General features: G+C 41.2%; 2 protein-coding genes across 5 annotated transcripts in view; one reads left to right on the top strand and one right to left on the bottom strand.

Moving 5' to 3' along the window:
- Window positions 1-973, bottom strand: part of Rnf170 (ring finger protein 170) — a 30,621-nt gene extending 29,648 nt beyond the window's left edge. The window contains exons 1-2 of one of the 3 annotated variants that reach the window (XM_048330492.1): window positions 301-649; window positions 257-268 (exon numbers count right to left, since the gene is read on the bottom strand). In XM_048330492.1, coding sequence (XP_048186449.1) covers window positions 257-268; window positions 301-422 — 134 coding nt within the window. In that variant the 5' untranslated portion in view covers window positions 423-649. Of the gene's footprint in view, window positions 1-256; window positions 269-300; window positions 650-673 lie in introns of those variants that run through there. The other 2 variants (XM_048330493.1, XM_048330494.1) reach the window with 2 other exon arrangements.
- A 176-nt stretch (window positions 974-1,149) lies between these two features.
- The window catches only part of Hook3 (hook microtubule tethering protein 3), a 100,758-nt gene continuing 89,455 nt past the window's right edge, over window positions 1,150-12,452 (top strand). The window contains exons 1-2 of one of the 2 annotated variants that reach the window (XM_048330488.1): window positions 1,150-1,370; window positions 10,696-10,781. In XM_048330488.1, the coding sequence (XP_048186445.1) occupies window positions 1,314-1,370; window positions 10,696-10,781 (143 nt within the window). In that variant the 5' untranslated portion in view covers window positions 1,150-1,313. Of the gene's footprint in view, window positions 1,371-10,695; window positions 10,782-12,452 lie in introns of those variants that run through there. The other variant, XM_048330489.1, reaches the window with a different exon arrangement.

The following is a 12,452-nucleotide window of genomic DNA, read 5'->3' as shown; positions in this document are numbered from 1 at the left end:
AATCTACAGGAAAACCCAAGTATTTTAATAGTAGTTGGAAGCCACAGAACAACACAGCATGGTTCCATTCATAACATCTATAATACTGCACTCTTATATAGGTGGCAAACAAAGCAGGAAAGTGCCCAAGCCAAGAGTCAGGCCAAGGAGGGTATAAGCAGCTTCTGGGAGCTGGCACAACTTTTTGTCATCTGGGTGTTTTATTAATTATTCCTTAAGCATGAATATCCTATAAACTTTTCTTCAAATTCCATACCGTTTAGGAATGTATCAGAAACGGTGCACATATATTTGTGTCTCTATAAAAGTGAGAACTGGCCAATGATGCACCTCCAAGCCAACTCCCGACAACAGAAGAAACAGGCCCTAAGAACAGTTGCGGTCCTTTGCGCATTGATGAACCGGCATCCACCTTCTCCCATTTCGAGTAAAGTTTTCTGGGAGTCGAGGCTCCTCAGCAGGGCCAAGTACTTCTAGCAGCGCCGAGATGCCCACCACCCGGACCCCATTCACCGTCGCCGGCGGCTCCGGTCGGGCACGGAGAGACCGTGGGTTTAGCACCGGACTCTGGCAGGCAGGCAGAGGGCGGGAGCAAGGCAGAGACCAGCACCCGCAGACCCGCAGCCCGCGCCGCCCCTGTAGTCCCGCCCACGCAGGACCCCGCGGTCCCTACCAGCCGCGGGCCGACTCGGGGGCGTGGCCGGCTACGCGCTCGCGGCCAGGTAGAGGGGCGCGTACCTCTCCACCGCGGAGGAACTGCCTCGCCAGTTCCCGGTGACAGAACACAGGTTATTTCCGGGGACCGCCTTGCCACCCCCTCCCGGGCAACTACAAGCTGTCCCTTTTTTCATTTGGAGTGCGGGTGCCGGCGCACGCGCACTGCGGAGCTTCCGTAAGAGCGCGAGGACGCGTAAGAAAGACTCGCCGCCGCCAGGCCGGGCGCGTGCGCGTGGAGACACGCAGCGCGCCGGCGTCGGGGGTGCGCGCGGTGGACGGAGCCCGCCGGGCGCGAGCGTGCGCAGTGGCGAGCCGTGGCTAGTGCTGGTTTCCGAACGCGCAGGAGGGCGTGGGCAGCCGGGGCGGGGCGCGAGGCGGCGAGCTGGGCTGGGACGCGCGGGCTCGTGTGCGAGAAGGAGGGGCACGGGGTGACGGTGCGAGAGCTGCTGCCTGCGCTGGGGCCAGAGGCGGTGACGGTCGGGCCTGAGAGACAGTGGGCCAGAAGCCGGTCAGCTGCCGGACCTGCGGACTCGCCCTCCGGCCGAGTGCGCGGTTTCTGGCTGGACCAAGAGACGCTGCAGAGCCCCCAGAGGAAGATGTTCAACGTAGAGTCGGTGGAGCGGGTGGAGCTGTGCGAGAGCCTGCTCACTTGGGTACGTGGTGTCCGGCTGCTCGGTGGGAAGAACACTCTCCCCGGGCCGCTTTTCCGGACCACCCCACCCTGGTCCCGAGGACGAGCGCCCGGGGCGGCGGTGCCGTCACATCCGGGGCCTGGGGCTGTCGGAGCCGCGGACGCCCGGGCGGGCCGCGTCTACGCCCGGGGCCGGCCCGGGGCTAGCGAGGGCGGCCAGGACCCAGGCCGGCTCCGGGTTCGAGGGGAACCAGGCCGGCTCCGGGTTCGAGGGGAACTTGCGGGCTTGCTGTGTGGGTTTTTCCCCGAGTGGACCCCTGACTGGTGGAGGCTAATGGTGGGGTACCGGCGACGCTGTAATTAGGACTGTTGTTTGCAGCCGGCGAGGCGCTGGCGCTTCAGTCCCGAGCTTCCAGCGACATCACCGCCTCGCTCGTCCCGAGTCCGGGCGCCGCCGGTAGAGGCACTCGGGACCCCTCCTTGCGACGCTCCTCGCCTTTGTTGTGACGTTCTCGAGGGCAGCCCCGGGAGGGTTGGGACGGGAGAAAGGAGGAAAGAGCGCTTCGGAGGCTAGCGAGGCAGATACCGACGGAGAAGTGCCTCTCCCGTGGCAGAGTATTTAAAATGTAAAATACGCTTCGTTTACTAGGAAGGAGCTATAGAAGGTATCAGATTTTTTTAAAAAATCTTTAAACTGGGAGGTGTTGGGGGAATTAGTAAACGATTCAATGACATTTTTTAACATCGTCGTTGTGTTCTAGTTTGAAATTATTTAGCGGTTATTAAGGTTCTCGAATTTTCAAGTAAATGTTGGGTTCTAATGTCAGTTGTGCTTCTATCAGTCCCTTCAAGAGCTGGGCAGGAAACCCGTGCTTATGTGTTGTTCAGACTCTAGAAATAGGGAGTTATAGGAGCCTGCAGAGCCATGGGATAAACCAAATGTCCCTTTCAGAAGCATTAGAACATTGCTTTGACTTATTGCTAAAAAAATGTTAAATGCCTTTTCTAAAAACAAATGTTTATGGAGCGGTAACATCTTATTAGTCGTGTGTGTGGGGGGGGGGGGTGCCGGAGATTAACTCAGGGCCTCCTGCCTGCTAAGGTAGAGCTCTACTTCCGAGCTACTTAGACCTTTGGCCTCATTATTTAAAGGTAAAATTCAATTGTCATAGCACTTGTGCTTAGAGGTGCCTTGGGTTACAGGTTCAGATTTCTCCTCTCCTGGCTAGAAAGGTTTGAGAAACATCAACTTAAATGTGATTTAAAAAAAAATAGAGGTTTTCCTTTTTGTTTTGTTTTTGTGTGAGTTCCGGGGCTTGAATTCAGGGCCTGGGTGCTGTCCATGCATGACCTCTGTTGCTAAGGAGAAGTGCTCTGCCATATGATGCACAGCTCCACATTGGCTTTTTTTTTTTGGTATGAGCGGGCATGGTAAGAGTCTCAGGCTTCCCTACCCCGCCTGGCTTCCAACCATGGTCCTCAGTTTTCAGCCTTCTGAGAAGTTAGGATTACAGACCTGAGCCACCTGTGCCCAACTTACTTGGAGATTTTTTTTTATATAACTTATGTACATCATGAATCAAATTATGACACTGAAACAATATGTGTAATAGTGCAACTTCCTCTGTTCCCTTTGTTAGAATTCTTGGTTCAATAATACATAGTTAACATACAACTCTAATATTACTAAATTCTAACTTCAGGCATGGAGATAGAGGCTTTTTTACTGTTTTAATGTGTCAAGATTTGACTAGGCAGGGGAGAGATAAAGAATTACTATAGTAGTCTTTGATCAGTGGAAGGGATAGATTTAACAGCCATTGTAAACAGAAGTCTGAAGATCTTCAGAATTAGTTGCCTGCTGGATCTGTAAAAGTATTGCCTCCTTGAATGCTGGAAAAAAAAAACAAGAAAATGAAGAGGAAAAAAACCAGACCAAATAAAGTGACCTTACATTTTTAACATCTAGAGTGAAAAGATCTATTGTGGATATTTGAGTGTTTTTGAAATACAAGGAGCTATGAACAGCTTCTAACAAGAACCAGACAACTTAAGAGAATGTGTAGAATCAAATGCAGTTCAGGAAAACAAGTAATCCTACATCCACTCCAGAGAAAGGTTGGAATATGGCATTATAGGGCTTTTTAAAAATCTTCTTTTGCTACTGAGGATTTGAACTTAAGATCTTGTTCTGTTTGCTAATAACTCTACCTGATTTCTAGCACTAGAGCCGATCTCCGACCCAGCTTTTTGCTGTTTCCGGTTTCACTGTTTTTTTAAGATCAAGTCTTGAGGACTTTTCTGTCTAAATTGACCTTGAACCTTGACCCTCTAGCTCTCATCCTCCTGAGTAGTTAGGATTGTAGGTGTAAACCACTGCTACATTATATGAGCTTTTAAAATGTCATTAAACCTCATCAAGGAAAATTTATGGAGAAGATAAGATTAACATGGAAGGAAGCATCCACACAAAGATGTACAAAAGATTTTAAACATTGCTCATCAGAATTGTTCAACATAAGATTGAGTTTAAATACTCATTCATATTGACTGCTTAATGGGAGTGGGTCTTTTTTGGTTATTTTTTAAAAAGTATATGAACAGTTAAAATTACCTGAACATTACAGTTAATCTTATAGGCCAGGTAAATACTTAACACATTTCCAAAACCAAATGTAACGGAAAATGTATATAATCCTCCCTTTGAAAAGATTCCCATTTAGAATTGCTTGTTATGTTTTTAGTAAGCTTCTAGTCAACTGTGTGTGTGTGTGTGTGTGTGTGTACGTGCACGTGTGTGTTTACCACTTTAGGTTAGAAAATGATGCAACATTCATCAAAATACAGGCAGCTGTCAGTAATAGAGAAGACCCAATCAAGAACTGATGGTGTGGTGATTCAGTATTTCAACTGAAAGCATTGTATTTATCTCTAGAGCATCCATATTTAGTTATGGAAGATTATACCACTGGTCCCAAGTATCAAATAAAAGGAGAGATGTATATAGCACATTTTTAGAACTTCTCCCACTATAGATGGTTAAAATAATTATTTCTCAGATATGGAGAGAGAGAGGACTTTTAGTTAACTAGGCAGAATCTCCTTGTCCCAAATGCTAACTAAATTATTGTGTTAGAGAGCCCAAGAAACATTTTAAAATTTTTGTTGGAAAGGGAGTGAAAAACATTTTAAGCTTAATTGCCAAATCTGTTTATGCAGTAAGCAAGTTCATCGGGATATTCTTAAAATTTTCTACTATATTTCCCCTTTAAGTCAAAAGACATTCCTATCTACTGGAAAAATAATAATTCACCCACTTATTTCATGTATCAAGCCCAATTTCTTGAACTACAGATGAATTTCAAGAAAAATACTGCATTTTCCCAGGCATTCATTCATTCTCTATTATAGCTTTAATGAACTTCTAGGAAACCCAGCGACTGTAACATACACTTTTTTTCATACTACTTATTTGGGAGCTAATAAAATGCATATGAAGGTACAGGATTAGGAAGGGCATAATTATGCAGATATCTTCCCCATTCCATTTTTTCTCCTCTAACTGCATTCTAACCAACAAATTTGATCCCTTTATAGAATAAATCTCTAATGTACAAAGGTTTAAAGTGCACAAACGAAATAGAAGATCATGGTGGTTCATAGTAAAATTTCCAGTCTCAGCTTGTCAAAGCCAGATTTTGTTTCTTGTCAAGCCTTTGGTTTTTTTTATTGCACTTAATATTTAACACCAAGGTTATGGTTCTCATACATTGTACCCTCAAAATCATCTTTACTGGATCCCAGGCCCAGAGTTTCTGATTTGTGTAGGTCTGGGGTTTTGCATTGTTAACATGCTATGCAGAGCATGGTTGCTCATACCTATATTTCTTACTTGGGAGAATTATAGTTTGAGGCCAGCTTTAGGCATAAACTGGAGTTCCTATTGAAAAAATTAAGCAAAAAGTAGTTGAGCACGTGCCTAGCAATTACAAGACCCTGAGTTCAAATCCCAGTACCACCAAAACAACCTAGCATCATCATCATCCATTGCTCTTAACAATTAGTTGTGCAAGAGTGTTTCATTTAAAGATTTCCATTTATGTACACAATTCATGTTCATCAGTTACCCAGTCCATCTGTCTTCCTCTTCCCCCTTTACAAAACAGCATCAGAACTCCCTGGCTCCATTTTCACACATGTACATAGATGATTGTGACTATGTTCACCCTCTCCATTTGTCCAACTCCTTCCTACTAGTGCCTACATCCCTGTTTCAACTTCTTAATATTCTTTTTATTAAACTGCATGTTAATTGTTTAAAAGAGGTTTTTTACCATGGTAGCTCACATCTGCAAATATGTTTTAATGAGGTTAGTCATGTATACAGACACACATGTATGTTCCTCTGCATTTTACACATTTGTTTTAGGTTTCACATCCACACATGAGAGAACATGTGACCTTTTGCATCTTTGCTTAATAGGATGTTTTCCAAGTCTATTCATTTCCAATTAAATGGCAAATTTCATTCTTTGTGGCTCAATAATATCCCATTGTGTGTGTTGTAGGGCATCTGGGCTGTGTTCGTAGCTTGGCTATTATGCGTAATGTTGCATGCAGTGAACATGGGTGTACAGGTGCCACTGTTATATCCTGACTTGTATTCTTTTGGATAAATGCCCCAAAGTGATAATGCAGGTTCATAGGATAGCTGTAGCTTTTATTTGTCTTTGTGCTAGTACTAGGACTTGAATTCATGGCTTGGGTGCTGTTTCTGAGCTTTTGTGCTAAGTGGCTAGCTTGCTAACACACGAGTGACAGCTCCACTTCCATCTTTTTGGTGGTTAATTAGAGATAAGAGTCCCAGGCTGAATATGTAGACTGGCTTTGAACTGTGATCCTCAGATCTCAGGCTCCTGAGTAGATAGGATTACAGGTGCCAAGTTAGTTTGTTTTCTTGATGGTGACCATTCAGATGGAAATGAGGTGGAATCTCAATGTTTAGATTTGCATTCCCTTTATGGTCACAGAGATTGAACATTTCTTCATATATTTACTGGCCACTTGTCTTTTCTCTTTCAAAAAAGTAGCTTCAGCTCTTTTGCCCATTTATTGAGTAGATAATTGTTTGGGAGTTTAATTTTTTGGTTCCTTTTATATTCTGGTTATTAGACCAGATAATTATAATTTTTAGACCAGCCAATTAAAATACACTACAAAACTAACACAGAGAACTCATAGATGATTGTTTTGTTAATCATGTTATAATTCACAAACCATGAACTTCATCCTTCTAAAGTATACAGATCATTTGTTTTTAATAGTCACAAGGTTGTGATTTCATCATCATTACCTAATTCCAAAAACATTTTTGTCACCCTGAAAAAGAAACTCACAGGATAAATTTTGATAGCTGCTTATCTTTTCAAAGTGAAGACTGATACTTCTTACCCCTCATGGGTACCTATATACTTCAAGAGCTGAAACAAAGAAGGTAATTGTTTAGAAACCACACCTTAAAAATCACAATGAAAGTTTAGCTTTCTATGAGTCCTTGGAGAAAAACAGATCATGCCTTGGGACTAAATCGCTTTTTAAAAATTACTTATTTTGGCTGGGCACTGGTGGCTCATGTCTGTAGTCTTAGCTACTCAGGAGACTAAGGGCTACAGTTCTAAGCCAGCCTAGGCAGGAAAGTCTGTGGAGCACTAGCCTTGAGCACAAAGGTGCAAGGACAGTCTAGGCACTGAGTTCAAGCCCCAAGACCAGCAGCAAATAAATGAGTCAGTAAATAAAATTGTTTGATTTAATTTTTCTGGCCAGAGGAAGTTTCTAATCTTGTATACCAAGTGGGAATGTCGTTCAGTGGTAGAGTGATTTTTCTAGCATGTACAAGGCCATGGGTTCTATCCCCAGCACCTTAGCACTGATGGGGGACAGTCTTGCATCATTTATACTTGTTCTAATTTAGATCCAAGGGTTTCAGATCTGAAGCTAATGCTCAGTTACCTAAGAAATAATGATGAACTTATTAGGAATAGATTTCTAGGTTTCTACACTCACAGATTGATCCTGTAGATAGAGTTAAGAAATTGTATTTTCAAAGTGAATACTTTCTACATGACACTTATTTTTATACCGTGGCTTGGGGACGTAAGACTTTTGGAATATGTAATGTGCACTTATTTTCTTATGCATTTACACCCCTCCATAAGATAGATTTTTCCAACTTTTACATCGAAAAACTATTAAGAGAGAAAATAATGGGGAAGAACAAAGGAAAGGGTGTCATTGACCATGAAACATTGTACTTATAACTTCATTTATGGAATTGTAACCACTTTGTACAAATATGTAGTAACAATTTTTAAAAAATTAAATAGAGATGAAATGAAATACACAAAGTTGCATTCCAAATTAGAAAACTAGGGATTAGAATTAGATCATTATATTTAAAGCAGTATTCACCTTGACCTTATGCTCTGAGTATTGTAATGAAGATATAAATGAGATATAGCCTTTACTGCTGTTTCACCTTTTCCTTAGAAAGCCACATGAAAGGCATATTTTAAATTAACAATTTAGCAACTCTCAAATGAAAAGTGCTTATTTCTTTTTATATTATTAACATATTACCAGTGAAAAGGTATCTGCAGGATAGTGTGGAGTTCCAGCTCAGTACAGATGATGTTTACTTCCAAATTTGTAATTGCCTTGCCTCAGCATCTGAGTAGTTGAGATGCAAGCACAGATCATTTGCTAATATTTTACTAAAACTTTATGTGAATTTGGTTGGGACCTCTTAATGCCTCTCCCAAATATTTGCCTAAGTAGAAACTACCTTCTATGAAGATCTATAAGATAATTTTCTTTGCCTCTGCCTCCATAACCGTCATTATCTATATGAATATGAAGAAGCTATGACTAATGGTACAGAGGGGTTCATACTAGCCTGCTGTTTTACTACAGCATTATTTAAAGGCAGTTTGGCAATATTTATCAAGAATTTTAAACTGCATACAATTTGATCCAACAATTGTCATTCTTCTTCATGATAAATAAAAGACAGATATTCACTTGGACATTGTTTTTTTTCTTTATTGTCAAAGTGAAGTACAGAAGACAGTTTCATATGTAAAGCAGTGAGTACATTTCTTATCCAAATTCTTACCTCCTCCCTCATTTTTCCCCCGCCCCCTCTCCCCCCTAACAGTTGTACAGTTGGTTTACACCAAATGGTTTTGTAAGTATTACTTTTGGAATGGTTAGTCTTTTTACCCTTTGTCTCTCGATTTTGGTTAGTGCCGGTACTGGGTCTTGAACTCAGGGTCTCTTCCTCAGCCTTTTCACTCACGCTTGAGATTCTACCACTTGTGAAATAACTCCACTGGCTTTCTACTGGTAATTGGAGATAAAGAGTCATGTACTTTTCTGCCCAGGCTGGCTTTACACCTCAGTCCTTGGATCTCAGCCTCCTAAGTAGCTAAGATTACAGTGACTGGCTCTGAATGTTATTTTCAATGTTTTATGTCACTATCTACTTTAACCTCTTCTATGTTAGTATGTAAGCTTGCTAAATTATCCTGCCTCTTTACTTCTAATCCTTTTTTCATATTTCAGCCAGTTTGATCTGCGTATGGTGCAAGTCTGATGGCCTTACTTTCCTGCTTAAAATTTTTAGGAAAAAAATCCTAGGAGTTTTGTATGGGAATGCTTCTTAATTTTTTTATTTTTCCTTTTGCCTTATCTTTTTTATTTAAAAAATGATTTTAGTTATTATACAGTTGATATACAGAAGGGTTATAGTTATATGAGTCAGGTAATGAGTAATGAATGCACTTCTTTTTGAATCATGCCTCCCCTTCCATTGCTCTCTCCCAGTTATTTTGTCTCTTTCTACAATCCATCCTCCATACTAGATTTCTTTTTCATTCCTAGATTGTATGTATACACTCTTACCTCTAATCTTTGTGTAAACTGATTTATCTCCTGAATTCAGATTAGACTCTTGGGTATCATCGGTTTCTTTTCTCTGTTACATCCTGTTACAAGGTATAAAGTTTGTGCTGATTCAGAATTATTTGAAATAAAAATGAATTTGAATACCCAACCTAATCATAGCAAATAATGACTTCTGGTATGGTAATGACTTCTGCCTCTAGACATCTATATACTTTGGCTCTGAATAACAGAAACCTCAGCTGGTTGGGCTTAAACAGTAAAGTTACCTCACATTAAGGAGGTTTCAACACATTCCTTTGTTTATGCTGGTCCTGGGGCTTGAACTTGGGGCCTAGGCACTGCCATTGATATTTTTGCTCATGGACTAGCACTCTACCACTTGAGCCACAGCACCACTTTGTCTTTTTGTGGTTAATTGGAGGTAAGAGTCTTACAGACTCCTGCCCAGGCTGAGAACTATGATCCTCGGATCTCAGCCTCATGACTAGCTAAGATCACAAGTGTGAGCTAACAGCACCCAGCAGCACTTTAAGTGGTTTGTTGGGTTTGGGGGTTTGTTTGGTGTTTTTTTTTTTTTGCCAATCCTGGGGTTTGGACTCAGGGCCTGTGCACAGTCCTTGGGCTTCTTTTTGCTCAAAGCTAACACTACCACGTGAGCCACAGCACCACTTCCTGCTTTTTTTGTTTATGTGGTGCTGAGGAATCAAACCCAAGACTTCATGTATGCAAGGCTAGCACTCTACCACTAAGCCATATTCCCAGCCCCAACACTGTAACTTTTAATAGTTCAATTTTTACTTGAAAGATCCAGTTCTTTTCATCATCCCAGTCTGCCTTCCAATACACTGGCCTCACTTGTATGATCACTTTATTTAGTAGTTATAAGATGACTGCTAACAGATTAAGGCAACACATTTATTCACATTAAGAGATTGACTTTTCTCTCCCAGAGCATTTTTGAGTATCTCTTTGGTCCACATTATCTTGCTCTGTTTATTCCTGTGTCAGTCATTGGTAGATAAATTCAGTGGGCTATATTATTATTTTGTTAGACTATAAATATAATGATGCAATGTCTGCTATAATTTCTTCCTTGCCAAAAATTATAATTCATAGGAAATTTCCTATAATGGGAGATGTTTCTAAGTTTTGCCCTTTTTAATTTTATTTCTTTGTCATGGTGATGGTTCTGAAACAGGATTTTGCTCTGTACCCTAAGTAGGCCTAGAACTCAGTCTCCTGAGTACTGGGATTGCAGATGTGCATTGCCACATCTTCCCATTTTCTCTTTTAAGATGCATTCCAACCTCTAAGATAAGATGATCATACCAGTCAAGAGCCTAAGAAATCTTTATTTAATTAATACTTTTTTTTTCTCCCTTTAGATCCAGACATTTAATGTGGATACACCATGCCAGACTGTGGAAGATTTAACGAATGGGGTTGTGATGGCCCAGGTTCTTCAAAAGATGTAAGGGAAAAAAATATGTATGTAAATAGATAGATACTTCTTAAACTGAAGATAAAGGTTTTGTCAAAGTATTGGATTCTATCACTGTGACGAAATACCTGAGACAATCTGTTTAGAAGAAGGAATATTTTCTTTCACAGTTTTTACAGTTATAGTTCATAATCAGCTGTCTCATTTCTTCTGGTCAGAACATTATGGTGAGAAGATATGATGGAAGAATGACTCACTTTGTGGTAACTGGGAAGTAAAACAGGAAAGAGTGGGTCCTAATATATAGTTTCAGGACAAGCATTCTAGTAGGCCCCATGAAAGTTCTACCATCTCCCCAAAGCAGCATGAGCCTTTAATGCATAGACATTTGTGGGACTTTTCAGATAAAAAATATAACAAAATATTTACATGAAACTTGTGTATAGTAAAATAAGAACTAAGCAGCCTTGATAATTTTAATATGTTCTTGCTAGCTATAGATTATCTGGTTGCAAGTTTAATTAGGAATGTGATTGTTAAATACTCGAACTCATAATTGTTACCATTGTAGGATAATCTGAGAATCTTCTCTCTGATATTTTGCTCAGATCTTGTGTTGACTCTGAGGCTTTCCCTAGCTACCCATATAAAATAACAATAACTGTTCTCCTATTATCTTCTTAACTTTTTGTGTTACTCTCCAAATTATGTAGCATAGTCTGATAAGTAATAATTGGGTTGGTCATTTATGTCCCTTTCTGCCCCTAGAAACACAAGCACACACACATACACACACACACACACCCCATATATGTATGAGTTTGCATACTGTTGTGTCCTAGTAAATAGGAAAAAACATAACTTTTGATTGAATTATATGATTCATTAACATGACTGTATATAATCATGGAATTACATACCTTACAGTTTGTTATGTATATAATCATGGAGTTACATATCTTATAGTTTGTTATGTATGCACATCTGAGAAACAGCTGTAATGCCTGTGTTTCACAGAGTCTATCCCTATGCCTTTGGAATTGGAGGTTCATATAGCTTGTTTTCACTTCTGTAACTTAACATTCATGGCATATTTCTTTCTTAAGCATATAGTTGTGTGTGTGTGTGAGAGAGAGAGAGAGAGATTGAGAATTGGACTCAGGGTCGTGTGTGTGTGTGTGTGTGTGTGTGGTTGAGAATTGGACTCAGGGTCTCATGCTTACCAGGTAGGTACTCTTGCAAGGTAGGTACGGTACTCTTATCATACTTGAACCATTCTCCTAGTACCTTTTTTGCCTTAGGTTTTTTGTTTGTCAGTTGTGGGGCTTGAACTCAGGGTCTGGATGCTTTCCCTGAGATTTTTCCACTCATTGTGTCACTTTGAGCCTCAGCGCCACTTCCATTTTTCTGGTGGTTAATGGAGACAGACTTTCCTGCTCTGGCTGGCTTTGAACCATGATCCTTAGATCTCAGCCTCCTGAGTAGCTAGGATTCCAGGTGTGAGCCACCGGCAGCCAGCTTCCCTTAGTTGGGTTTTTTTGTTTTTTTTTTTTTTTTTTGGCCAGTCCTGGGCCTTGGACTCAGGGCCTGAGCACTGTCCCTGGCTTCCTTTTGCTCAAGGATAGCACTCTGCCACTTGAGCCAAGCGCCACTTCTGGCCGTTTTCTGTATATGTGGTGCTGGGGAATCGAACCCAGGGCC

This window comes from Perognathus longimembris, chromosome 21 (assembly GCF_023159225.1).
Source record: "Perognathus longimembris pacificus isolate PPM17 chromosome 21, ASM2315922v1, whole genome shotgun sequence".
Taxonomy (NCBI): domain Eukaryota; kingdom Metazoa; phylum Chordata; class Mammalia; order Rodentia; family Heteromyidae; genus Perognathus; species Perognathus longimembris.
The sequence above is the reverse complement of the archived record's forward strand: the minus strand, read 5'-3'. Positions and strand labels throughout refer to the sequence as shown.